The sequence below is a fragment of the Phaenicophaeus curvirostris genome, chromosome 1, assembly GCF_032191515.1.
Source record: "Phaenicophaeus curvirostris isolate KB17595 chromosome 1, BPBGC_Pcur_1.0, whole genome shotgun sequence".
In the NCBI taxonomy this organism is placed as follows: domain Eukaryota; kingdom Metazoa; phylum Chordata; class Aves; order Cuculiformes; family Cuculidae; genus Phaenicophaeus; species Phaenicophaeus curvirostris.
This window is the reverse complement of record NC_091392.1, coordinates 61,552,529-61,579,214: the sequence shown is the minus strand read 5'-3', so window position 1 is coordinate 61,579,214 and position 26,686 is coordinate 61,552,529. Positions and strand designations below refer to the sequence as shown.

Genomic DNA, 26,686 nt, shown 5'->3' with positions numbered 1-26,686 from the left:
TTCTAATTTTTGACTTAAAAAGTGCTTTGGACTTAACTTGAACTTTGAAAATTCCATACGTGAATATTCTATTCTGTTTTCTAAGCTATCAGTTAAATGTATTATGATCACTTGTTTTCCAGCTTGACAATAAAACATTAATATGGACACTGAGTTTTAGTTTCGAACCACATTGCCCAGATATATTTCGTTTTCCAGAGCCTGATAATGGAAATGTAGCATGGGATAGCACGAGAACATTTTGATAAGCATTAATACAGTTGTGAGTTTGTGTATCTGTTGCTGCATCCATTAGGCAAGCTATTTAGTTAGAGGAGGAAATTGTATTGTGATGGCAGAACCTTCTTCTTGGCAAGTTCATGTTAGCTATTATTTTACAGCTTTTATATCTTCTAGTTGTTTATAAATTGTCTCTTAAATACTTTGTTCTGATACTTATGTAGAGATATAAATTCCACTGATATTCAGGTTCCCCGGATTATCCATTTTGGCCCTTTTAAAAGATATATTTTCTCTTTTCCCCTTGACAGTCCACTGGTATTCTCTAACCTCAAAGATAATCAATCTGAAAAAAATGGTAACTGATAATTCATGGATTGTTCATCTAACTCTCCAAGGATGCACTAAATTTAATTCACCCTCAGGCCTTACAGACTTAATAGATATCAGTTTGTGATTAGATATCACCATTTTTATGAAGGCAGTAGACAAAGAGAACTGAGTGTTTTAATCTTCCATAGATCATGTTGCATTTTCTTCTTTCCCATTAAGGTCCTATATTTCCGTCTGTCTTTCTTTTAATATGAAGCATTTCTCTGTTGCCACTTGTGTTCATTGCTAACTGTAAATTAATTTTTGCACTTCAGCCTTTAAGCTTCCTTGCCTATGCTTTGCCTTTATATTAATTCAAAATTGCATGTACTTTCATCTACCTTTTTGTGTGTTTCCTTCTTGATTTCCAGATAACTAAAGAGCAGGGCAGACATGTTGATCTTCAACTTATGCTTTACATCTGTAATTTTTCTTATAATAGTCCAATTAGTTAATCCCCTAGATTTTCTTCCTAAGAGGAGAGGATTGTTTTTTCTTTTTGGGTCGGTGTATCCAAACCAGTACTCTTACCAGTGGTCCTGCTTTCCTAAGATTACATCCCTTGATTAAGTAGCAAACAACCGTCTGGTGGTTGCTTCTTCCTATTTGCCCATAGACTTCTATTTCTGCTCCAGTACAGTATCATAATACTTCTGGATTTTCTCTGTAGACTCTCTTATTCTCTATAGGCTCACTTCCTTATTTTCTTTCAGAAGTTTATCAATGGAATTAAGGCAGCGTGCATACATCATTTCAAACTATCTTTAGAGAAAAAGAACTAACCAAAAAGCTATATGTAGCCCTGGGTGATTAGCTGACAGGTCAAAAGATACTTGAAGAATTAGGCAGGTAGAAGAGAGGGAAAGCTGAGGCTGTTTGAACTGGCAGAGAGAGAAACAGTGCTTCAAGAAGACAGGGATAGGAAGAGACATGCATGTAGCTGTGGTGGTCCCTCAATGGTCCTGTGATGACAATTCCTTTGATGATTGTACCACCCGCCTTCAATATTGCTTTTTCATAAGTTGGGTATTTCTAGACTGTTCTTAACCATTGTCATCTGCCCCCTGGACTACTACACAATGCCCAAGAATGTTATTTTCCAAGCCACTCCAGGAGCCTTAATTGTTGCTTTCTGTATTTTTCATGCTTAGGTGCTTCTTTTCTTTTTATAAGCAAAGCAGTCTTTTCCCAGCTCCTAAAGTTTAGACTTCTTCAGTGTCTAGTAACGGACCAGCAATAAGTTGTTTATAGTTATGTGTCGGTATTTTCAGGACCTTTGCTATTATTCCAAACTTAAACTCTCCATTGTAAGAAGAGAAACCTCATACCAAGCTCCAGTTTTTAGCTCATAATAAGCTCATAACAAGCTTAATAGGCCAAATCTAGAGTCTTGCAATGGTTGCATAAGTTAATGTTAGCCTAAGGCCCATGTCCTAGTACTAATAATAGCAATGCTGCTTTTACTGTGCCATTGAGCAACAAGAGAAGCAGTAAGGAATTCTGGCTTTGCCTCATCCACAAAAGAGCAGAGGGGTGTAATGTGTAAGTAAGTGTTCTGTGCGCATGTTCTAACCTCCTCAACCCTTAGAATTCTAAGAATAGAGGCATTTCTTTTGGAAAATAGAACACACTTGCTCTGTATGTAGAGGATGCAGAGTGTGCCTGTTTCCTGGAAAAGGAAATTGTAGGCTGGTGATTTCTTTGGTTGCTGTTAGATTAGCTTCTCCTGGGTTTCATAATTCTACTGGCACCTTTTGATATTGCTGGTCAGTGTAGTGTAGTTTAGGAAGTCTTTCAGTTAAAAAAAAGCACATCTGTTGACACTCATTTACTAACAAAATGTGTGCTAGACCACTTAACAGATGGCTTTTCAAATATTGCTGTGTCAGAAAGCTTTCTCTACCAGTGCTTTCCTGGCCTTGGAATTCTCACTGTAAATGTAAGTAGTGAAAGGAGCTGAAGGTTTTCCCCTTGAAACACTTTGTGGATGCCTTTTCCATTCTCTTACCATAGAGTTTGTTGCTTGCATGACACAGGAAACCTGAAAGAAACCAGGGAAACCTGAAAGAACTATTGTAACCTGTTGGGATTGTGTTCAGCCAAAATATGGGGACAGTGTAAATTTGTCCAGGATTTCAAGCTGTCAGTTTTTTTTTTTCAGTGGCAGTTACCATATCTCAAAATCCTGAGCAGTGTGCACTGCAACATTTTCAGGTGTTAGGCTTCCTTTGTGTGCCATTAAGTAGCTTTCAACCTGATCCCATGTAGATGACTTACATATCCTTAGAAGTGAGACAAATTACTTTCATCACATATATTTCAGTGTGGAGCCATAAATCTTTTGGTTTAAGCAATATTGGTCTGGAATTTGAGCGACCTCAAAGGATCCGACCCCCATGAACAGTAACTACAAGTATTTGCCAAGAACATTAAAATACTTCTTAAGCAGACAGGTATTTATAGTCAGCTTTACTGCTGCTGGACGGAAGTATTACACAACCCCTTTTCCATTTTTCCCCTGTTAAACACATTTCTTGCAATGAATAATAATTTTTAATTCCATGGTTGAGTGGGTTAAATTGTAGCTCTGCTTTTTAAAAATCAATGAATCACTCTGTGGTTTCAGCCATTGTGGTGCTTACAAACTACTTGAGATTTAGATGTCTGTGTTTGATGTACTGAAATTCTGAGCAAAATGACTAAGCCCAAGTGTGGCTGTGCCTCAGTCTAGATACTCAAGTTGATCTTTATGTTTTGCAATGGATGAGACGGTTAAAATTTGCAAATCCTCTTACAGCATCACAACATATTGAATTTGGCTCAGAAATTGCAGTTTGCAAGTAACAGAGTTCCTTTGTGCAGAAAAAAGATAATGCCTTAAACAGTTACATGCTTCTGAATACATAGCGGGAATGAACTAAGGCGCAGTTACCAGATAGAGCCACTTTTGTCTCCATTTCCACTGTATGCTTAAATAAAACATTGTGAGATATCTTCTAAGTATTTCTATCTCAGGAGTTACTGCATAATAACAAACATGTTGGTAGTCTTTACACCATTTTTATGAATTTGGTAGAATGAAGGTTTTGCAAATTAATCCTGCACACAGGAAATGAGAAATACTTTGCAGGTATTATGTAGAAAAATTTGCTTTTACAGAAGGCTTGAAGCAATACTCCTTAAGGGTGACATAAAACTGTTGTAGTATTTCTTACTCTTTGTTTTAAGATTATTTGATATCTGGAGGGGATACATGTAGAGCAAGGAATATGAGAAAATCTAACACAAAACTCGCTGAATGACTGTTGTCTGGGTGGTGAAAGTAAAGCTTACAAAGTATAATCCCCAAACCATACCTTTTTTATCTATTAGTAGGATAAACTGAATGACAAGCATTCAGTTTCTTTTCAGAGAGCTTTTCCTATAAATAGTGCACTTTGGAGAATTTGTGAAGAAAATACCCAGAAACCATTCCTCCTCAAAAAACGAAAATGCACTTTTTAATAATTTTGAATATTTTAATTTCTTACAACATACTTGTACTCTCAGCTTTCACATAGCAAAGAAGTGCTTTGATGAGATGATAACCATTGTTTCAGACAATTGAGCATCTGAAATTTGCCTCTCTAAATTACAAGGGAAATCATTAGTGTACCTGCATGGTAGTAAAGCAATTTGGCTGGGTAGCAAATTAATTTTGCTGTGTCCTGAATTGGAAAGAATGTGATAGTCTCAGAAGGCACTTATATTCTACAAGAAACTTATAATTCGGTCTTTATTTTCACATGAAAAAGGAGAATGGTTTTGATTCTGGATATTTAATTCCAATGCTTAATTGGGTGATACTTTTACTGTTTTTTAGTTGCTACTTTGTACATGTAAATCTCTGTATTATATGCTATTAGATGTTTTACATCTTACTTGTAAATTTTTTACAAGATTTCAGTAATAGTTTTCATGTCAAAATTATATCATTAGTATGTCCAATTTTTTTATGAACACAGAACAAATTTTAATTATGCATAGGAAAGGAATTATTTGTAAGCCAAATGAAACAAAATGTTCCTTTTTAAAATGTAATAGTTTGTTTATATAATGTTATCTCAAAGACTCTTCTTAAAAAACATCCTTGGAGGAAAAAACTACTGATTTCCAACTGTTTCTCCCCAAACACTTTTAAGTATTAAAAGAGATGCTACGAAATCTGAAGGAAGGCATAAGAAGTATGGATCAAAAGACAGCATTAAAAGGTACCTAGTTAAGCCAGGCTTCTATTCTAAGTGTTTCACTGGCATAAAACATGATTTTTTAAAGTTAATGATAGAGAGGTCAGGGCAAAAATTGATCTTCAGTTTTCCAAAAGATAACCTGATTATTTAAAAATTTAGAGGTTTTGGTCACTTTTGTAACTGAGATTCTTTTCCTTCATTTTAATTTCATTTTTTTAATACAAATTGCATCAAAGAGCAAGTTATTGTTGAGCTCCAGAAAGACTAGTGGCACATCAGACTATTATGAACTATGGATTGTACACAGGAGTCCACAAAAGTGAGAATATTCTTGCCTCGTCTTGACAGAATTACAAGAAAAATCAATTTGGGAATTTTGTTGGCCTAATTCTTCCCTTCTGTAGGTATTAATTGCTTTTTGTCCCTTTGCACAAGCTGTATTATATATGCTTGGGAACCACATGATATTCTGCCGCTGGTTAATTTCTCTCCATAGCATAGAAGTGGATTGCTAAAAATCTTTAATCTCCATTAATTGATACACATATAGTTTACCATATCTATACAATTATGTGTACCCCATCATGCAGCTGTTTTTTATGTTCTTGTGAGCAGTTACAGCACTGGTCATTAAAGCTGAATATGGAAGCTTTATCATGTGTTCTCAGGGCTTTTATAGGAGGCAGTTTTCTGCAGGAACCTTGCTTCATTTATATATGTTTAAGAAAAAGAAAAAAGGAAGAATGAGATGGGGACCTACAGGAGAGGAAGTGACTTTATAAATAAGGTAGTTGGGTACTGCTTTGGAATATTACTCTCCCCTGTCATGTGGTTCCTCCCTGGTGCTAAATAAGTACCTTAAACCAGATTTTTTTATTCATTAATTATAACTTAATTCTTTTTTTCTGGAGTCCCTGATTAGAGATTCTGGATCTGATCCAAAAAATACTAAACATTTACTGGTACAAATGAAATAATTGAGAAGTCAGCTTTAAATACTAATAAATTTTGGGGAAGAAAAAGCTTAAGTGATTTACATTGGATCTCCAAAACTGAAAATGCTTTTTGCAGAGAGAACAAAAATATCACTTCACAGGTATGCTTTAAAAAGAAATGCATAAATGTTTGTAAAACAGTCAGATTTATGGTGGCAAGCACCACTGAAAAGTAGAAAGGAAACTACTAAATCTCTATTCAGTCCAAGCTGTGAATAGTGCATATTAAATAAGACTATCAGGTATTCATTTTATGCTAAGGTTAAAGCAAATTATCAAAGTGATATTTAGTTAGGCAATACTTTGTGGCATTGAATTAGAGATCTGAGAGGAAGTGTAGTAGTTATGTTATTCGACTGCATAATAGTTTATATTACTTGTATCCATGGAGTATTTCCAGATATGTCAGAGGGCTGCATCTGCTATGAACTTTGGCTTTGGAATACCTTGGTTCTTGGGTGCTTGGCCTTCTGCAGATAAGTAAAACCCTGAGTAAGGGGCTCCTAACAGTGCTGAAAATCAGTGAGCTGCCTTGGAAAATGACAAGAAGGGAAGTACCTTGTTTGCTCAAGGCTCAAAATTTAGAGGCTTTTCTAAGGTTACTTGAATACACCTGTTCTTCAAAAGCAGTAAGCAAGTAGTGCTTGCTCTGCTTATTTTAAACACAGCTGAAATAGAGTTAGGAGGTAGAGGTGGCTTTATTTACTTTTTAATAAAATCACACAACCAATTAGGTTGGAAGAGACCTTTTGAGATCCAGTCCAAAAGAGAGCAGGGTCCGTTAGAGTAGATTGTCCAGTACTGTTTCTAGTAGGATTTTGAATATCTCCACAGGTGGAGACTCCACAATCTCTCTGGGCATCCTGTTCCCATGTTTGAACAACCTCACAGTGAAAAAAAGTGGGGTTTTTCTGTCCTGTCAGTTGTTACTACTGAGAAGAACCTGTCTCTTTTGTCTTGATCCCAGGAATTTCTATACATTGATAACATCTCCCTGAGCCTTCTGTTCTCCAGGCTGAACGGCCACAGTACTCAGCCTATCCTTGTATAAAAGATATTACAGTGCTTGTGATCTTGTGTTGGACTTGCACCACTAAGTCCTTTTCTTGTACTGGGGATCTCAGAAAGGGACACAGTACTCCAGATGTGGCCTCACCAGTGCAAAGTACAGAGGAAACTTCACCTCTCGTGGGCTGGTGATGCTTTTTCTAAAGTAGCCCAGAGTGCTGTTGAACTTCTTTGCCATGAAGCTGGGTTGCAGGGTCATGGTTAACTTCTTGTCATCCAGAACCCCCAGGTCCTTCCTTGCACAGCTGTTTTCCAGGTGGTCACCTCTCAGTCTGTACTGGTGCAGGGGTTATTCTTACCTAGATGCTGAACTTTCGTTTTCCTCTTGTTGAACTTAATGAGATTCCTCTCGACTGAGTTCTCCAGTCCACAGCATACCCTCTGAATTGCCATACAACACTCTGGTTTATCAGCCACTCCTCCCAGTTTTCCTTGGAAAATGTTACCCTGTTCATCAAAACCTGTAGTATAAGATCTGATGTAAAAAACAACCTAGCATGCTACCCAGAGCATTGGATGGTCTCAAAATAGTCTGTTTACATCAGCAACACCCATCCAGCTTCCCTTAAATTCTGTTTTTTTCACCTGTGATAAGGGTTATGAGACACAGATTTGCTTTGAAATATTCTTTAAGATGCATTGGTGTGAAATATTTTAATGTGGTTTTCAGAATTGCATGGCTACTTCTATTATTAGAGAATTTTTTTTTCCAGATAATGATTAATATAATCATGCCCGTAGGCCTGTTTGCAAATACATGACATAGCTTTGGCTCTACTTTGAATATGGTTTTCTGTACTTGTTAGACAAAACCCAGTATGTTAACAGTTTTCTGAAGTATTTATTCTTGCTTAGCCCTAACTGGCTCAATAAAATGATAAGGGCTTCATTTTTCTTTTAATGTTGTAAGTTAGCGTGACATCCTTCACACTTTAGCAAGACAATATATCTTCTGTTTATTGACAAAGTAGCACTCTCATATTGAAGTTAAACACATCTGCTGTTGTGAGAGGTGTGCAGTAACAGTTGCAGGATTTTACTTTGGAAAGAAATTATTTTCCTCTGTGTTGTAGTTCTCATGAAAATGAAAACAAGCTAACAATGTTAGTCTTTGTTATAAAGTGCTTGCTAGGATGACTGCAATACTGGTTTTCAGGAGCAAAATTTTCTGATTTAAATGACCGTGGAAACAGTCCTCCTGTGTCTACAGAGAATTCCATAATATGAGCAGCTATAGAGCACATGACCATTTTATGTATTCAGAAGATGCCGAGAAGCTATCAATTTTGTGTATTGACATATTGTCAGCCTACACAGTTTTATCTGTTTTCTGCTTCTTGCAGGGATCAGATTAATCTGATACTGCTGAGATAACTTCACATGCATAGTGACTGCTATTACAAAACAAGCTAAATATCTCTGTACATATTGAAGTGATTCATTCAATGCAAGCACAGCTTTATACAAGTCATTCTGTGACCAGCAGAGTAATTAAACCTGGTTCCATGCTGATTTGTATCCTGAGTTTTTAGAGCACCAGATAGTCATTTCAGCCCCTAGTGTTCCCTATGGCCTCGTGTCCCCGCAATACCCGCTGCTCACAACATTGTCTCCCTTCTCCCTGTGCTTTCCACAACATTGTTTCTCTTCTTTGTCACTAAACTACTGGCTGAACAAGAGGCATCATGCCTAGCTCCAAGCTAGTTGCTGACCAGCCAGCTGGCATGCTTATGCTGTTATAAGCTCATACAGCTTTTATTACTGCCTCTTTCTGACTGAGGGCACAGGTTTGAATCTATTTGCCTAGTCACTGTTCCCTTTTTGTTAGCTTGTTGGACCATACTTGGAGGTAGTTAGTATCTGTCCTTGTGTCAGGGTTGAAATTGGCCCAAAGGTTCAAAAAATAATTAGAAGGAATAACTAGCAGATGGACGGACAGAACTAAAAGACGGTGAGTGCTGCCATCCATCAGCATACACTGTTTTCTGGTTGAACCAGAGCAGGATGTATGAATTCTAGAAGCTTTTTACACTCCACTACACCTGTATATCTTCTATATCTTCTAAAAAAATACCACTGGTATTCAATTATTGAGATACAGACCAAATAAAATTTAAAGTAATTTTGCTTAACGTAAGAATATTGGGTTTCCAGTTGGCTAAAACAGATCGTGTACATTCAACATAGCTGTAATTAAAATAGAAAAGAGAATGTTACAGCTCTTGAAATCACACTCCACGCTGCCTGTTTTGCTTAGCATGTCACCTTCCTTTGCAGAGCAGATATCACCTCTGTGTACAAGCGTCCCATGGCTGGCCAGTTTGTTTTAGAATCACTTTTAATGCTTTTCAATCATTCTTCTTGTTATTTACATGCACAAGGGGGCATGGGGCAAACTTTCTCTACGTGACAATTAGAAAAGTAAAAAGAATTTTGATTAATTGCTACCAATCAAAGGATTGACAACCAATCTTATACCTTCTTTCATAGAAACTGCCCATCTCTGTTGTCCAGACAGTTTTTTAACTGCCATTTCAAATGGGCAAATTTCCATTTTCCTTAATTATTTTTTCTCACTCTGTTTTCCCTGTTATTAATTAGGGAAAGAGGTCCAGATCATCTATCATATTTCTGATTGTCTGAATTTGTTGAAGCAGATAATTATCAGTCACAAGAGGAAATTGCATACATCCTAGGAAATGCTAGAAATTAGGAGGCGGGGAAGTGCCAACCTGGTTTATGGTTGCATTGCTACAAACCTCAGAGCATACCTTGAAAAACAGCCCTATTTACTTCTATCTTTTGTTTCTTCTCCTAGTGCTGTAATAGATATGGATAGTGAGAGAAGAGTTTACTATATTTTCTTTTAATACTGTTTTGAATATCTCAGTTACTGCAGTTGTTAGCTTGCTTGCAATTACCCAGATTGCTTTTATCCCCTTTTTTAAGCAGAAACTGTTTCAGATTTTCTAGTCATATGGCAGCATCCTCAGCTTTGTAGCTTCATTAAGAAGCAGTTTCATGTTTAACAGCTTTTTTTGTAATTCAGCCCCAGAAATTATCTTGTTCCCATACAAATGTACTGCATTGATCCTTAGTTTTATTTCTATTTCTGTTTCCCTTTCCATACCTTTTTCTCATTTCTTAGAAGTCTTGAAATTATTATTCTCAATCAAAAGGCAGACTTTGGGCCCTACTTAGATTGGTTTAAATCTGTTTAAACCCCTCTTGGAGTTTACATAAATCCCTCATTTTACTTCTGATTCTGTAGTTTGTCTGAAACAAAGCTACTATTATTTTATTTGTCTTTGTAAAGACTGACTCAGTCTTTTGTTAGTTCACATTTGGTCCCTGTACCTTCTGACTGGGGAGATGCAGGTAAGATTCATAAACAGTCCTTTCTGCCAACTCTATGATTTTTTTTCTACTTTGTTTCCTGATTTATATTTGAAGTCTTTTGCTTAGAAGTCCTACTCCCTTGTTAGGCTCTGCCATTAATTGTCCTTAAGCAGCAGTAAGACAGAAAATCTTTGAGTTCTCAGTACTAAATTATCCTGACCACTCTGTAGTCCTCAAAAAGATTTGGCAAATAGCATCTTGTGGTGACCATTCACATTGGTTCTACAGCCAGACAAAGCCCAAAGCATCAGATAACCAAATCAGTTCAACTTCAATAAACAAACTTTCTCCTTCCGAAGTGGCGGCAAATCTGTGTTTCTTCTGCCTATGTAAAGCATCTGGGGGGAAAAAAGCATATGCTTGGTATACCCTTGAGTTGCATAATAGCGGTAGGAGAGTTTTATGCTACTGCCACTGCATGCTGTAAAGTAGATAGAATAAATTGGTTTAGTTTTCTATTCACTTGACGTAAAAATTCATAAAATAGCCCAAGTTGTAAGGTACTTCAAAAGATCACCTGGTCCAATGTTTCGTGGGAAAGGGAGCCTAGGTAAGATTATCTAGCACTCTGTCTAGTCACATCTTGAAAACGTGCTTCAGTGCTGGGGACTCCACCATGTCCCTGGGGTGGTTGTTCCAGTGAATGATTGTTCTCACTGTAAAAAAATTATTTCTTACATTAAGATGAAACCTATTCTGGTGTGACTTATATCCATTGCCTCTTGTCCTCTCCATGTGTCTCCTTGTGAAGAGAGAGCCTACATCCTCTTTGTAGCCACCCTTTCAGTATTGGAAAACTGTGATGAGGTGTCTCCTGAGCCTTGTCTCCTTCTCCAGGGAAAAAAGACCTGACTCCTTCAGTTTTTCTACACAGGGCAGGTTTTCTAGTCATTCAGTCATCTTCATGGCCCTCCTTTTGACCTTCTTGAATCTGTCCACGTCTTTCTTGAATTATGGGGACAAGGACTGGACACAGTGCTCCAAGTGTGGCCTGACAAGCACCAGGCAGAGTGGGATAATCATGTCTCTGCTTCTGTAAGCATAGATGGATGCAGCCCAGAATCCAATTTGCCTTTGTTGCTCCAGCAGCACACTGCTGTCTCATGTTCATCTCATCCATGAGAATCCCAAGGTCCCTTTCAGCTAGACTGTTCCCCAGCAACATAGATCCTAGCCCGTACTGGGATTTTGCACTTGTCTTTGTTAAACTTAATACTGTTCTTGCTAACCCACACTTCTGGCCTGTCCAGGGCTCTCCGTAAGATGTCTCTTCCTTCTATCATGTCCGCCCATGACCCAGTTTAGTGTCATCAGCAAACTTGGTGAGGGTGCTTCCAATCTCATCATCCGGGTCATTTGCGAAGATGTTGAACAGTGTGGGGCCCAGGATCAGTCCCAGAGGGACCCCACCTGTGACCACCTGCCAGCTCAAGTAAAAACCAGTGATCACCACCCTCTGAGTGCAACCTGTCAGCCAATTTCCTACTCATCTCACAAACTACCTATCCAGTCTGTGAGTTGTCAGTTTGTCTAAGGGGAAGCTGTGGGAAAGTGCCAAATGCTTTGCTGAAGATGGGTGTGACATTTGCCCTCTTCCAGTCATCAAGGATATCCCCTAGTCATTTCAGAGGTTACACGCAGTGGCCTTTTAACAATACCGGCCACTTCTCTTCACATCCCAAGTTCCATAGAAATATCTTTTTCTAATAGAAAGTATATCAACTGTTGTCATGGAGAAGGTAGAATCTCCATCACTACCATTCTTTGAAAAATCAGTTATTCAGACACTTGTCTTTTCAATCTGAGTCATGAATGGCAGAAGTTTATAGTTAATCCTGCTCTGTGAAAAGGGGAATAGACTAGCTTTTGAAGTCTTTTCCAGCCCTATGGTTCTGTGAATGAAATCTGCATTTATGCTTGTGGTAGTGAGTACATCTGCTTTGCGTTGTTTCTATGTGCAGCAATACTGATGTAGGAAGGTGACACAGCAGTGACACAGCTATGTAGTACTTCCTTTGAGGGATTTCCAAAGAAGAGAGAGCAATAAAAGGGATTTTCACCTATGAGGAAGCATCAGATTGAACCTTTTGGAGGAATCATTTTCACTTATCTTGAATTAAAATTGATTTCTTAATAGCCAAATTTCCAGTATGGATATTCTAAATATCCAGTGATACACCAAACTGTAGCCCAGGTTTTTTGACTTATTTTAGTTCTTGGTGTTAGACTGTCTATAACTAATATATATTCTAGACTTGTTTCTCTTTTTAACTTTTGTATGTAGAGGGTTGTGGTAAACAAAGAAGAATTTGGTACGTTTGCAAAGAATTTGCTTACTAGAGGAAAAGTAGTTGAAAATTTACTGCTTTCTCCCTTTTGTATTTCAGGTATTGGTGGTAATCTAGTAGCTATCCAAGCTAGCAGAATTTCTACCTACCTCCATTTACACAGCATTCCTGGAGAACTGCCAGAAGAAGCCAAGGGTTGCTATTATCCATGCAGAACCTATTACGGTACAGGTGTGTATCAGTCAGTTAATTGTTAAAACTACTGTCTTACATCTTTTTCTCCCTGTATGGCAGACTGTAACACCAGTGAGACATGGCAACAAACTGAACTTGTATGCAGTTCAAAGGCTTGCTGGTTTCCTTTGCCTACAGCTCTTTGCCCGTGAGAATCGCCAGGAACTCCCTGCAGGAGGCAATACATAGAGAAGAACACAGATGAAGGGGTAACCCTGGCATGGGTCAAAGATAGGGACTGAGGAGGCAGGGCAGTGGGGATACCCACTCAGAAGGATTTCAGCCTGCATCTTTCCTTAGCTTGTTCACCTGCTCCCAGTGTTTGTCATTTACCTCTAGAAGTTCAACCTAGTTTCCTGTTAGGACCAAACTTTTCATCTAACATTGTTACTAAGCAAAGCTTCTACTTTCCACTTCCCATTTGCCATTTTCTTTCAAAGTTCTTGCTTCACAGCTTATTCCTCCCTTGTATTGCCCCCTCTCCTAACAATGCAGTAACTGTTGTGAAATGTGATGTGTCAAGATTATATTACACTTTCGTGTTTATGAAATGAACTGGGACAGATGAGAAAATGGTAAATGTGGGATTACTTTTTAGTAATGTAATGTAATTTTGAGAATGTCTTGAGTATGGTGTCCAGAATATCCTCCTTCCTAGGAAGGCTTCAGGAGATTGCTGCAGCTCCAAAAGAGAAGCTAGTATTTGCACCCTCTTCTGGAAGGGTCCTACTTAACTTTTCTGGCAGATACTAGAAGTAGCTTTTTTCCCTCAGTGTAAATCCTTAAGGAGTCTTTTAGTGGAAAATAACGCCTGCTGGTCCATGCTAGTTGATGTTGTGGAATTCCAAAACTGTTTTTTTAATATTAAAATTAATAAAAATCTGGTATGATAATTGAAGAGCATAACTGAATTTTGGATTTTTTAATTGCAGGAGTAAATAACAAATCAGCCCAAGTTCTGCTTCTTTTGGTGATTCCTGGACACCTGATTTTCTTGTACACTATCCACTTAATGAAAAGTGGCCACACTTCCTTAACTCCTATATTTATAGCAGTATATTTGTTTGCAGCTCTACTACAGGTAAGAACAAGTATGACTTGAAAATGCTTTTGCAAAATCAAGTTCTTGAAGAAAATAATATTTTATCTGATTTCGGAAATTTCATGAATAGTACAAGGAGCTATGGGTTAATACTGACTTTCAGCACATTTTTGAAGTAATGGATTATCTCCACACATATACAGCTTACACAGGTGTATCTGTATTGTGACTGCTTTTCAGAAGACACTTGACTGCATTATTTCCAATTCATGCATCTTGCACTTTCACTTTCACATGCTTCTTGGAACTGTTGCATCTAAAATCCCCATCATTTTAATCAAGTAGAGAGGAGATGAAGAGAAGCAAAAGTAGCATTTATGAATAATGAATATATCCAGGAAAACTCTTGAAGAAATCTCCTAAAGTGGTTCACATTACTGTTTTAGTTAACATAGTCAAAAAAAGCAGTAGATGAGAATGTTACAGCTTGCTTGGTGCATTCTTAGTATTTATTGAAGTTGAAATGAGTCTGACAGTGATCACTGTACAAGAATTGTAATTGCAATAATTGTCAAACGTTGTTAGATTATTTTGGTTGGTCTTACGTAGTGGCCTGTTCAAACCCAGCAAAGTTTGAAAGATACCTTTTGAAATAGTAATGTCTTAAGGTGAAATAATTTCACTTAGAGAAATTAGTAATAAAAAATCAGGCAATGAAATCCACTGCCATTTTTTAGCTAAAACTTGGCTGAATTGACTGTGATGTTTCCATGTACTTTAAAAAGAAAAATTGACTGTTCATGTTGCATAATAAAAATACAGTTCAAGTTAAATACGCATTACTTCTAAAGATGTGACCAGCTTAGTTTTAAAATAGCAGTATTCTCAGTCAATCCTTAATAAAAATTATAATTTTTAAAGTTCTGAATTGTCTTTCTGTGTTTATCACACTGCTATTTCAATAAAGATAATTTCCCAAACCTGTAACTATTTTAATTTCTATGAGAAGTCTATACTATTTTGGTAGACTATAAGTGGTAAAGTTCCTACCTTTGCAAGTGAGAATATTGTACTATAAGTCATAAATTATTTTCAGTTTTGCTCTTACGTAATATCCCTAATTTCCAGCCTTATCATTTGTTTAATATTGTGTTCTGCTGAGGAAATGACACTATTCACTCACTCTGTCTATCTGTCTTTCATAATAACTTTTGAATCCTTTAGCTCATTTCGGTCAAGCTTTTCTAAGTCTTGGCTCTTTCAGTGGTACTAAGCTCCTATAAGCTTTAGAGAAACAGGTTGAGGAAAAAGTCCCTGTTAGTGCCTCTGCTGAAGGTAAAATTGCAGAGTTATTTCAGCCACTATTAGGATTAAGAGATGTCATGTGAGAATGAACTTGCATAAATCCATGTAAAATCCATACCGTACTCCTGCTTAAAGAACTGCAATTATAATACAAAGGCTACAAACCTTTTCTTCAGCAGAAGGAGATAGGGTAAGATGTGAGAAATGCAGAAGTTCAGTTGAAAACCAAGTTAAGGCATTAGGGCAGGACTTTTCAGATCACACAGCAGTTCAGATGCAGCATCAGCTCATATACACACGAGAAGTTGACTTTTATATATTCAAGGTCTGATTAAAGTATTCAGTTTTGTAGTCATGCATCTCCGTTGTGGTCCCTAGGATCTAATTTGGTTGATTTTTCACCTATAAAGCAGAAATGCTTCTTTTCTTTTTCCCTGCTCTTTTTAAAGATTATTTTTTCCTCTTTACCTTCTATCTTTAGCCATAAAAGGCAGTTTGACGTGTATTTACTTCAAATCTGAGTAAGAATATTGCATACTTATAACTTCTCATGGGTCTTGACAGATTTGCAGTTTGGAATCCCATGTTTTTCAACACCTTTTGAAAATATTTAATAGATTCTTTCTGTCATTTTGATTATTCTAGCAGTGATTATTGTAGTTTTGATACCTCTAATTAGAGCAGATTTAAAATTTTCAGAGAGCAGCTCTAGACCGTTAAATCTAGGACATATTTTAGTTACCTGTCAGTCTGAAGCACTTCCCTACTGTTGTTGTGTGATTTTAAGTTACTTCTTTTTCAAAGAAAACACTTATACATTTGTACTTTTTTCAGTGCCATCATCTATGCACTTGGTTATAGTAAAGAACAGTTTTCAAGCTGCCATTTCTTTTGGCATAAGCCAAGACTTACTGATCTCATTTTCCCAGATTTCTGTTTTTCTGCTTCCAAGGAGAGCTTTTCCAGCTCTGCTATGAAACTGAAAAACTTCACAGCTAGTTATTATCATTTCAATTATCAAGAAAAGAAATCCATTTGGAGTCTTCTGAGCAGTGAGAGATCTGCTTTCTAGGCCTTTTTTATAATATGTTGGACTTAGTGTTTATTTTCACTTTGCATGGAAGGCATATGAAAACGAATATAAAAAATTACAAGCCTGCATTTGAGTGGTCTATATCTTTTGTGTTTGAGGTGGTAGATGATAATATAATAGACTATAGTGATTCCCAAATGTAAGAGTTAATTATGTTCAGTCTTGCGTTTGAGGAGGTTTGATATCACTACTTTGCCTTTTCCAGTTCCTTACTTGTATTTTGCTGATGGGGGGAGAAGATTAGATGAATAATGAGTGTGGCAATATACCACTTATTTGCACTTGTTCCACTGTGTTAAAAAATTAATGCTAAATTGAAAAGCAACAGCAGGAACAAAGTAAATTTTCTGTCTTTAAAGTTCAGGTGACTATTGTAAAATGTTAAATTATTTAGTGATATATTTTACAGTGGACTGAAATAGATTTTAAATTAACTGCAAGATCTGTTTATTATCTCCGATTGTCCAGTTTGTTTAAAATGGAGAGGAAGTAGGGAAATGACAAACGTGCAACTAGAATGTTACAGTAAGCTGAAAAAAATCAAGGAGATGTTAACACAATATCATTAATTATAACTTTTATATTTCTCTCTTCCTCTGTTAGTTTATGTTCTTCCAGATTACTTTTGCAGTAAATTTATAATGTAAATATGAATTCTATCTGGTATTTTAACAGGACTGCTTCAGATTTTTCAAATTTCAACATTCTTCATCCCAAAGTGATAATTTGGAATCTATTTGGATTGCAAGCTCTGTACAGTACTACTGAAGTTCCAATTGGCTAGTTAGTTTTGTTTTCATCCAATTCTGATACTTGTTTGATTGTTGATTTTTACCACCCATGCCTACCGGCTTCTTTTCTCTCTTCTCCTGACCTATTCTTAGATATTCTCTCCCCATCATGACATTTAATTGAAGTATTTATGGGAAAGAAATAATTTATATAACATGATATACATTAGCAATAGTATGATTTAGTTATTATTGACAAAAAATATGCTATGTAGTAAAAGAAGTACAGTTTCACTAAATATGTAGCTATTTCTCAAAATCATTAAATTAAGATATGATTATTATGATCTGCATATTCTCTGATTCTTCATGAAGAAGGGTTTCTACACTTAAGAAAACCCAGCAAGTGTTTCATATTATTTTAATTCTCATACCTTTAAAAGTACTGTTGTTTCTATTCCTAAATAAACACATGTTCTTGAAGTGTTCTTCAATTAAATTTATAAATTGGTCCTATTAATACAAGACAATGCTCCCTTTAACTTTAGTGGGTCTAGGATTTCACAATTATTTTTTCATAAATTTGGGGAAAACTGTACAAATATTTGTATTAGTCTGCATTCAACAAGAACTTCTAGGCTTCAGTTTAAAAGATTTGCATTAGCTTTGTAGTGAAGAGCCTGTTCTGTGTTTATGAATTGCAGCATCAGAGGAAAATTTAAAAAATATATATTTATTAGGGAGGTATGCCCTGTAAGTATGCAGGGAGCTTCACATAATGCAGCATGCAATATCTGGTGAAGCCAATGGGCATGAACATAAACCAGCATGTTATTTGAAATGTGGTTTTGGATTTGCAAATTTTATAAAAGCAAGTTACCTATGAGCACATACCAGTATGCTACGTGCAGTTATAATCTGGAATTTGACCAACAAAGAATATATTAATTGAAAAACAGTTATCCTCTTATACCTCACAAAGGCACAAGTATTTTTTAATTGTGTGAGGCTATGCACTAAGCAAAGTTTCATCCTCTGTCTTGTCAACCTGCAAGAGAATAAGAGCAGCCCTGGAACTGCCAAACCATCAGTCCTGGCAGAGGACTCTGAGTGTTCGAAGGCGGCCTCTGTTTTTCGTGTTCTCACTGAGCCAGTAAAATGCCCTCTGAGGAATTTTCACACCTCCTAACCAAATCTGAGCACACAGTTACATTAAAGACTTGTGGAATAAGCAAACAATAGAAGGTTCCCAGAGCTATTACCAAGCAAATATGTAATTTCAAAATGCAGTCTGTCTTATCCAATGAAGGTCAGATATATAGTGCTGTGAAGTAACTTTTGTGGTGCTTCAGGGCTGTTTAGGGCAATAGAAAACTAGGAATTCAGCAGTGCTTATAACGACTTCCTGCTTACATCAAAAATGTCTTAGATTTCTCACTTGTGTGAGGATTCTAATGCTGGCATGGGCCTCTTTGATGTGGAAAAATAACTCATGGGGAAGACTACATGATACAGAAATAAGGAACATTGTGTTTATAGAGAAAATACCGATGCCCTTTAAATACAGCTTTCTCTAACAGGAAAGTTTACTTCTGAAATGTAGAGTGTGTAACTGCTAAAGAGACTACATGATTCAAGGAAATGCAGAAACCAAAGTCCAAATCTGGACAGTTCTGCATGTTCAACACTTTCTCATTGCAGCATTAGAAGCAGATTTGTCAGATTAATTGGGATCTGAATGCAGGCATGACCTGCTCTTTCACTTCCAGGCACATAGCTGTCTGTGGTAGAAGCTTTGCTCCTGCCAAGTCGTTGGAAGGAATATCTCATTTTTGCCTCCAGCAGGCTGAGCTCAAAGTGCTTATGTATGTCGCGTGACACACTGCATTGTGCTAAAGCTAGTGCAAGCTGAACATACCTAAATGTTTAAGGATCTGGGATGCACTCCTCATTCAGACATCTGACAAACAGCCTTAAATTAGGACTGTCTTGGTCAAACCAGGATTTCTGGCAAAGCTACAAAGAAATCAAGAAAGCAGTGTGAGGAATTTGGATTTAAAGTGTGGAGTAAAAAAGTGTCCTTCCACAAAATTATGTCAGTATAATCAAATTGTTTTAGAAACAACTTCAGTTAAAATGATATCCTCATTTTTACTTAGATGAGGTTTTAATCTTGCATAAATTTGTGTTATGCCGCCCAGGTACTTGGATATAACAGTGCAGCTAAAACCACTGAGCTGCAACACAAACAAGAACAGCAAGAAAGAACTTGCTGTTCAGAGATTTCTTTGCAGTCAGACATTAAAAGGAATTTCTGTATGTTTGGAGGAAATAGCGACTTGTTCCCCCGTGACATGATGCACACCAGATACGTTACACGAGAAGACAGTGGAGAGAAACTTCTTTTGAAAAATACACGTAGAACCAATTTTGAGAGTTCACTGACTAGAAAATTCTGTCTGTAGACAATGGAAATTCAGCAAGGAAGTTCAGTGTAGATCTGTTATGAGTCCTTTGCAGTTAGTACTTAGTTTCACATGAAGACATCAAAAGACATTTAAAAATCTGAGAAATATAACATATAATTTAAAAGTTAACCTAATGAAAGGTTAAACCCACTAGAAGATCTAAATCACAAGTCTGGTTAGAATGTTGTCAGAGTCAGGACACAGTAATTTTTAGAGATCCTTAAATGGGGTTTTTCACTCATAATTAAAACAAGAAATAAACTTACCTTTGAATTTCATGGATTTCTGAGAGTTCTTATGCAGTAAATACCAGGTCTTGTCATAGTTACTTTATAGGTGAATTTTGAGTCAGTATAGGTTTGACAGTAAAGCAGGACTAAGCTATATCTCAGAAGAGGTTACCACAGTTTATTTGCATCTGTGTTTCCTGTATAAAGTAGCAGAAGGAAACTATTTTGTAATGCATCCTCATATGGAAAGTTTTTGAGGTGAATAATCAGAACTAGCAATACCCAGGATATCCTGTCAATCTAAGGCATACAAAATAAACTTACAATAAGTCTTGGTTCTACATACTAAATTTATAGTTTAGTGCATTTTCATAAAAACAGTGTGAAAAAAACATATCCTAAACTTTCTCTTGCCAGTCTTATGTTAGAATTCACTAATGTATGAACAAATATAAATGTGAAAGATTCAAACCTCTTTTACACATATTATGAATTTGAATGTTGTACTTTTTATCACTGTTAATTTGACATGCATTCACTGATTAAATATAGTCTTGCTAGATGAAAGAAACAATAAAAATATTATAGCATCCTGCAACACATCAGTTAGGATCTAGGAAGCTTAGAGAGTTGTTTGGTTTGTTTTTTTTCCTTTTTCAGAAGTCATGAGATATTAATTCCGTGAGAAAATTCAGATAGCTTTTAGGGGTCCTTACTGCATGCAAAAGCCCCAAAATAACTTTTCTTCAGCTAAACTTCTTGTTTGTATCTAAAGACTTGTGAAGAATGAAAGTAAGTTTTGTTTCCAATAACAAAAGAAGAAACAGCTTTGTATTGAATAATGTTTCCATTCTAGTCTTGCAATCATAAGATTTGAGCTTTATATAGTGAGGCTCACTCTTTTTTAAGCATTCACATTCAATTTCAGTTTCAATCTGACATTCATAATTTGAATCAGAAAGTTCAATATCAAGCACTACTTTCTATCTCTATCCTTTGTTGTAAAAAATATGTGTACTTAAACTCCTTATTTGCAGATTCTTCATCATTAGGGTTTGATAAAAATTTATGCTCTGTCCTCCTCTCCCTCCCTCCCTCCCTCCCTCTCCCTGATTCTTATTGCTATATTCTGCTGCTTCTGTCTTCTGAGGACGTTTTTGCCAATGTTATTGATAGTTTCTTTAGTTTCACTTTTCTCAATTTTGATTATATTTTTTCTGAGAAGAGTAATCACCTGGCATGCTGTTCCTTTTAAAATACCAAACCATCTGGGATTTCATCTGTATTTTAATAGTCCTTGCTCTGGGTTTTTTTAACTTTATCAATGACTATACTGTCTCTCCCTTTTCTTAGACAGATCTTTTTATGTATATAGATATTTGGTTAATCTTTACTTTTCTTAAACCTTCAGGTTATTTCATTCTTCAGTCTGGGAGAATTCCTAGCACTCTGTTCTACTACTACTCATATCTTTTTTTTGCAAAAAAATACTTTATTGTTCTCTTCCTTTGTCTATTAAACAATTTCAGAATACTAGCTCACATCCTTAACAGTTCTGCTTATATTTACAGACTTTTCTTATCACTTTTCTACAGCATTGCATACTAAACAGATAATTTTTCTTCTATCTTATTAGGCTTTTCTATAATTTAGATCCCTTTATTTTTTCTCTCAAAACCAGCTGGGTTTTAATTTGAATTAGGAAAGCTTTCTTCATAACATGAGTGCTGAGCAGAAGTACACAGTATTTGTGCTGCTATGCCATCTGTGTGATTTTACTGAAATAAGTATAGGTCACTGATAAATCCCAGAAAATGTGGTGGTGTGCTGCTATAGTTACAAGTCTTATAATGTCTTCTGTATGATTTTTCTCTTTTTTTTTGTATGCATGTCAGATCTTTGGGAGGGACTTTTCTTATCACTCTAAATTCAATTACTGTCTCTCTGTAAAAAATCCAGTGAAGGCATAGGTAGGGCTTTTGCTTATTTTTTTTAAAAATAACAGTTAATTGATGACTTTCATCACTGCCTCTTAATATTGATAAGAAGCAAAATCTTGTCTAAGATTTAAATCACAGTTATTGACGTCTATCCTGCAACAGCAGCTACTGTGAGCAAATAAGTAACCATTTGCAAAGACTGATCTGTATAATTTTGACTGTTCTGAGTTGCTAGCCATGCGGATGTGTGATGATTGATAGCATTGTTCCTTTACCAGAAGAAAGCCTGGTGAACTTTAGTCTCATAACTTATTCTGTAAACACTACAGAACTGCCACCATATCCTGTTACAAACAGCAGTTAATGTAACGTGCTATAACTTTTTTCTATTACTTGCAAAAGTGAGGTTTGTTATAATTTGTGTTACATATTATGTACTCGTAAGTTAATATAATAAAAATAATTATTTGGAAAGGTTCACAAAACTTCATTTCCAAACTATATATTTTTCACAGTACTCCAGTTATTTTAGGGTGGAAAATACATGGACAAAATAAAGGTTTTCATGTCATGATTTTTAACAGCCAGAAGCATATACTGTCATTTAAATTGAACTGTGCATGATATATCTAATTTATTTTGTTATATAAATGCTTTATAAATTATTTTTTGAATGAATGCTCTCATCTTCTAATAATGTGGAACACGTGTAACTATTGTTGAAGTGGGGCGCTACAGAGTCTTCTGTATACATCCAGTAGGAGATGTTAATGTACAGTATCTCTTATAAACAGGCTTCTTTTTGTCTCTGTTAGAAGAAGGAGCCGACTCAAAGAATCTGATAGTCTTCCAAAGAAAACATCTGTTTTAAATATATTTGTTTGGATTCCAGTCAGCACACCTAGAACCTGCATAATTAGCTTAGACTACAGAGTTCCCTTTTCAGAAAAAATGTTTATATAAATAAGCCGTGCTTTTTTCATTAAGTAAATATTCCTCCTTTTCTTTTTTTTTTTTGTAATTAGAAATTCGGGCTTGTTATTTAACATGTACTTATGCAAGGCAAAGATTAGTTGAAAAACTTCTTCAACATGATTTTAATGACATTCATTTTACTGTATTTTGTATTGTGGTGCAGCATCAGTAAAGGAGTGCATATATTTAGAAAGATGCTTTTGATACCAGTAATTGATCATTTACTAAATAAAATGTGAATTTTGCACTTTTTACTACTTCTGATACTGCATATTCTCTTAAATGTACATAGTAGATTTTTTAAAAAATTACTTATGGTAGTAAGTGTCTTAAGTTTTCCCCTCCTAAAGATCTGATTAACTAAAAAGATGTAAAAAGTGTTTATTTCATCTTAAGCAGCTCCTTAAAATAGACAAGAAATGGAATCTCAGTTAGTGATCCTTTCTCCATTCATCTTGTGCCATGCCCCACCACACAATACAACTGAAACAGAATCTCTTATCACACAGCCATGCAACATTAAAGGAATTATTTTCTAAAACTTAAAATTGAGTTATGATTATGCATACCTTTGGTATTAAGATCAAACCTCTCAAGTGTTCAGACATTCACAGTTGGGAATGAGATCTTTTGCTATGGGACAAATTCAGCCTGGAGTGACAATTTAATAAAATAAATTGCAGGTATGCCTTATTACAGAAGGTCTGCAGCTGGTATTTAATGAATAGAAGTGCCTTCTAGACCATTTTTTGCAGTTCATACAATTAAGATGAAACTGGTTTTAATCTGACCTGGAATTCTTTGTATCATTTTGGTATTTGTCTGATTTCATGCTCAGTTCTAGACCTGTGGAAACTAGAGTTAGCCCGTGTTTTCATCTGGGGCAACATCTGTTGGTTCTGAGTGATCTTGAAGCACCACTTATGCTCTTCTGGTAAACAGAGTGGTGTCTTGTGTGACAAGTGCAGTCACACATTTTGTTGGAGATTTTGCTTTTTCTTGCCATTTTTAGAAGTCCTCAAGCATAGGCTGGGTGAAGAATGCTTGATTCAATCCATGATTCAATGTGTTCCTTCTACCTGTACATATGATTGACTGAAAGAAGTTGGCTACGTGTCCCTGTCTCTAGTTGTGGGGAGTTTTAGTCTGAAATTCATTCATATTAGTTATTTATTGGCCCCTCACTACAAGAAATACATTATGGTGCTGGAGCATGTCCAACAAAGAGCAATGAAGCTGTCCAACAAAAATGAAAGGGTCTAAAGAACAAGTGCTATGAGGGGCAGCTTAGGGAACTAGGATTGTTTACTCTGTAGAAAAGGAGGATGAGGGAAGGCCTTACCACAGTCTACAGCTACCTGAATGGAGCTTGTAGCAAGGTGGGTGTCAGTCTCTTTTCCCAAGTAACAAGTGAAAGGACAAAAGAAAAGGCCTCAAGTTGCACCAGGGGAGATTTAGATTGGATATTAGGAAAAATTTCTCCACTGAAAGATTTATCAAGCATTGGAACAGGCTGCCCAGGGAAGTGGTTAATTCACCATCCGTGGAGGTATTTAGAAGACATATGGATGTGGTGCTTAGGGATATGGTTTAGTGGTGGACTTAGTGTTATATTTACTTGATGAAGACCTTGAAGGTCTTTTCCAACCTAAATGATTCTTTAATTCTGTGTTTTTCAAAAGCAGTTGTATACAATAGTGCTAAATACTAAGGAGACAATTATGTTGACTGCTTATTTCCATTCAGTATAACTTAAGTGATAATAATATAGATTTTGTTTGTTTGTTGCTTTGTAGGTGTTTACTCTGTTATGGATCGCTGACTGGATGGTGCACCACTTCTGGAAAAAAGGGAAAGATCCTGACAGCTTTTCTATCCCTTATCTTACTGCACTGGGAGATCTGCTTGGAACTGCCTTACTAGCTATAGGTTTTCATTTTCTGTGGCTCATAGGTGACAGAGATGGCGATGTTGGAGACTAATTATTCCAATGAATGCAATTACTTTTCCTGGAATATTGACAAGACCGTTCTACTTGAAGGTTCTCAAAGTGATTTTTTCACTTGGTATAAGTCAGCCAAGTTGACACTGATATAAAACAGCCTTAATGATTTTAGTTTGGTTTGTTTTTTTAAATACAGGATGAAAATATGAGACCTTTCTTCTGAAACCAAGGTGCATTGCTGCTAGTGAAATTACCTGAGTAGACACAGTGAAGGGCAGATCAGTTTTTTATCAAGTTTTAAGTTTCTAAAAGGTCTGCTCTTTTAAAAGAACAATTCCTTACCTGTATTGCAAATCAGAACAATTCCTAATTGCTCATTCAGTGGTGACGAAGAGGAGGTCAAAGCCCAGTAAGTGGCTTGCCTTGTCTTTCCTTCCCAGGAACAAAGTGGGTATGTATTTTCATCTTACCACAGAAGTGGTTAGTAGACCTCAGATGAATCATTTTCATAGACATTACCTAATTAGTTGATGATATGTTCTTATCTTGTAATTTCAGTGTGGTAGCTCTCTGACCATTGCAGACTTGATATCAATAATATCTGTTATGGTGATTTGAACCCTGACTGTCTAAGCATTTTGTCACAAGCTTTATTTTATGTATACTAATACGACCATCAGCATTTATAAGATTAGACACTTGAAAAGCGTCTGCAGGACTGAGCCATTTTTCTTTGTGCTAAAAAAAACAACCTAATCATTTTGCTGTTGTTGTTCATGAGGATGAGCATAATAAGGACAAATAATATGCACTGACCTGATAAATAATAACAGAGAAATGATTAAAACTCCTTGTGCTGAAAAGTGTATTTTCATTTAGCAACTGAAAAAATGTTTAACTAACTGATATAATGATGGTGTGATGGCCGAAGTATTTAGAGGTGTTGATTCAAATGTAAATACTGATCCCTGATTAAAACTTGGGGTATAAAAGTTCATGTTTCCTCTTTTAGACACTTAGGAAGTTATATAAAACTTCTAAAATTCCAGAGCTGTCCATGTCATCCATTTCTAAACAGGAATCTCTGCTAATAGGATTTCTGTTTCCAAACTGTGGAAGTAATATGATCAGTAAGGAAAATGACTGCTTCTGAATTATTTTTATACCTCAATATTTCAAATAGTACATTGATCATGAGGACTCTAGTTGCCACTTTGAAAAAAACATACTAATTGCTCTGCTTCAAAATCTAATGGGAGTTTCTCATGGTATATGTTTTTGAATACTATAGTATAAATGCCAGATGCGTAATTAAATAAACAACTTGTACTTTAAGTGTTGTGATTGAAAGTTTTAAATTTTGAGACTTAAATTAGATAATTAAATCCATGTATCAGCTTATATTGTAATCCTGTAAGCATTAGTCATGTGAATTATGCTTATAAATCCCTTTTAATTTGCTGGACCTACTCAGATTAATTATGTGGATAAGTGTTAATGAGAATTCTGTAGGTGTTGGTCACCTTAAACTCTGCAAGTTGAAAGCATTTGCAATTCTGAAAATTAAACCAGCTATTCAGTGCCTACACATGGATTTTAGATGCCTGACTTTTAGCTCCCTCATTTAAACAGTTTTGTTTAAGCTTTTTCTTACAGTTATGATACTATAGTTGTTTGAATGAATCGTGTGTATTCTGTCTTTGATTATGTGAGAGAAAGATGAAATCTTCCTAACTTCAGGTTCTCTGACTTTTCACAGTTTCTATTAATGTTATTTAAAATAATTCCTTGTATGTAGCATTGCAGGAAATACTCCTATTAAATTGTTCAAAATTGACTAGATGTAACTGTTTTAATTTTATTTTTTTTCCAAAATGCACATTCATTTTTATTACAGATGTAGATGCAATCTTTTTATTCTGATAGAACTGTCATCTGAATCAACTAAGTTGCCATTTCGAGCACTTTTCTCATTAGAGCTACTGGATCTTAAAGACTTTTTGTTAATGAATTGCAAGATTTTTAAAAATTAAAATTTCTTGAGATACTTGTGATCTGTGCTTATCTGATGTGTGAGGACATTGTAGTGTTCAGTGATAGCAGTATCCTCAGTGTGTTAAATGTTTTCCTGGTAAATAACCAACAACTGTTGG

At 35.9% G+C, this 26,686-nt stretch overlaps 1 protein-coding gene across 1 annotated transcript in view; it reads left to right on the top strand.

The window, feature by feature from the left end:
• SLC41A2 (solute carrier family 41 member 2) overlaps nucleotides 1-26,370 on the top strand; it is a 59,809-nt gene extending 33,439 nt beyond the window's left edge. The window contains exons 9-11 of the mRNA XM_069859537.1: nucleotides 12,670-12,801; nucleotides 13,737-13,885; nucleotides 24,385-26,370. Coding sequence (XP_069715638.1) covers nucleotides 12,670-12,801; nucleotides 13,737-13,885; nucleotides 24,385-24,570 — 467 coding nt within the window. The 3' untranslated portion in view covers nucleotides 24,571-26,370. The remainder of the gene's footprint in view (nucleotides 1-12,669; nucleotides 12,802-13,736; nucleotides 13,886-24,384) is intronic.
• The last annotated feature ends 316 nt before the right edge of the window (nucleotides 26,371-26,686 follow it).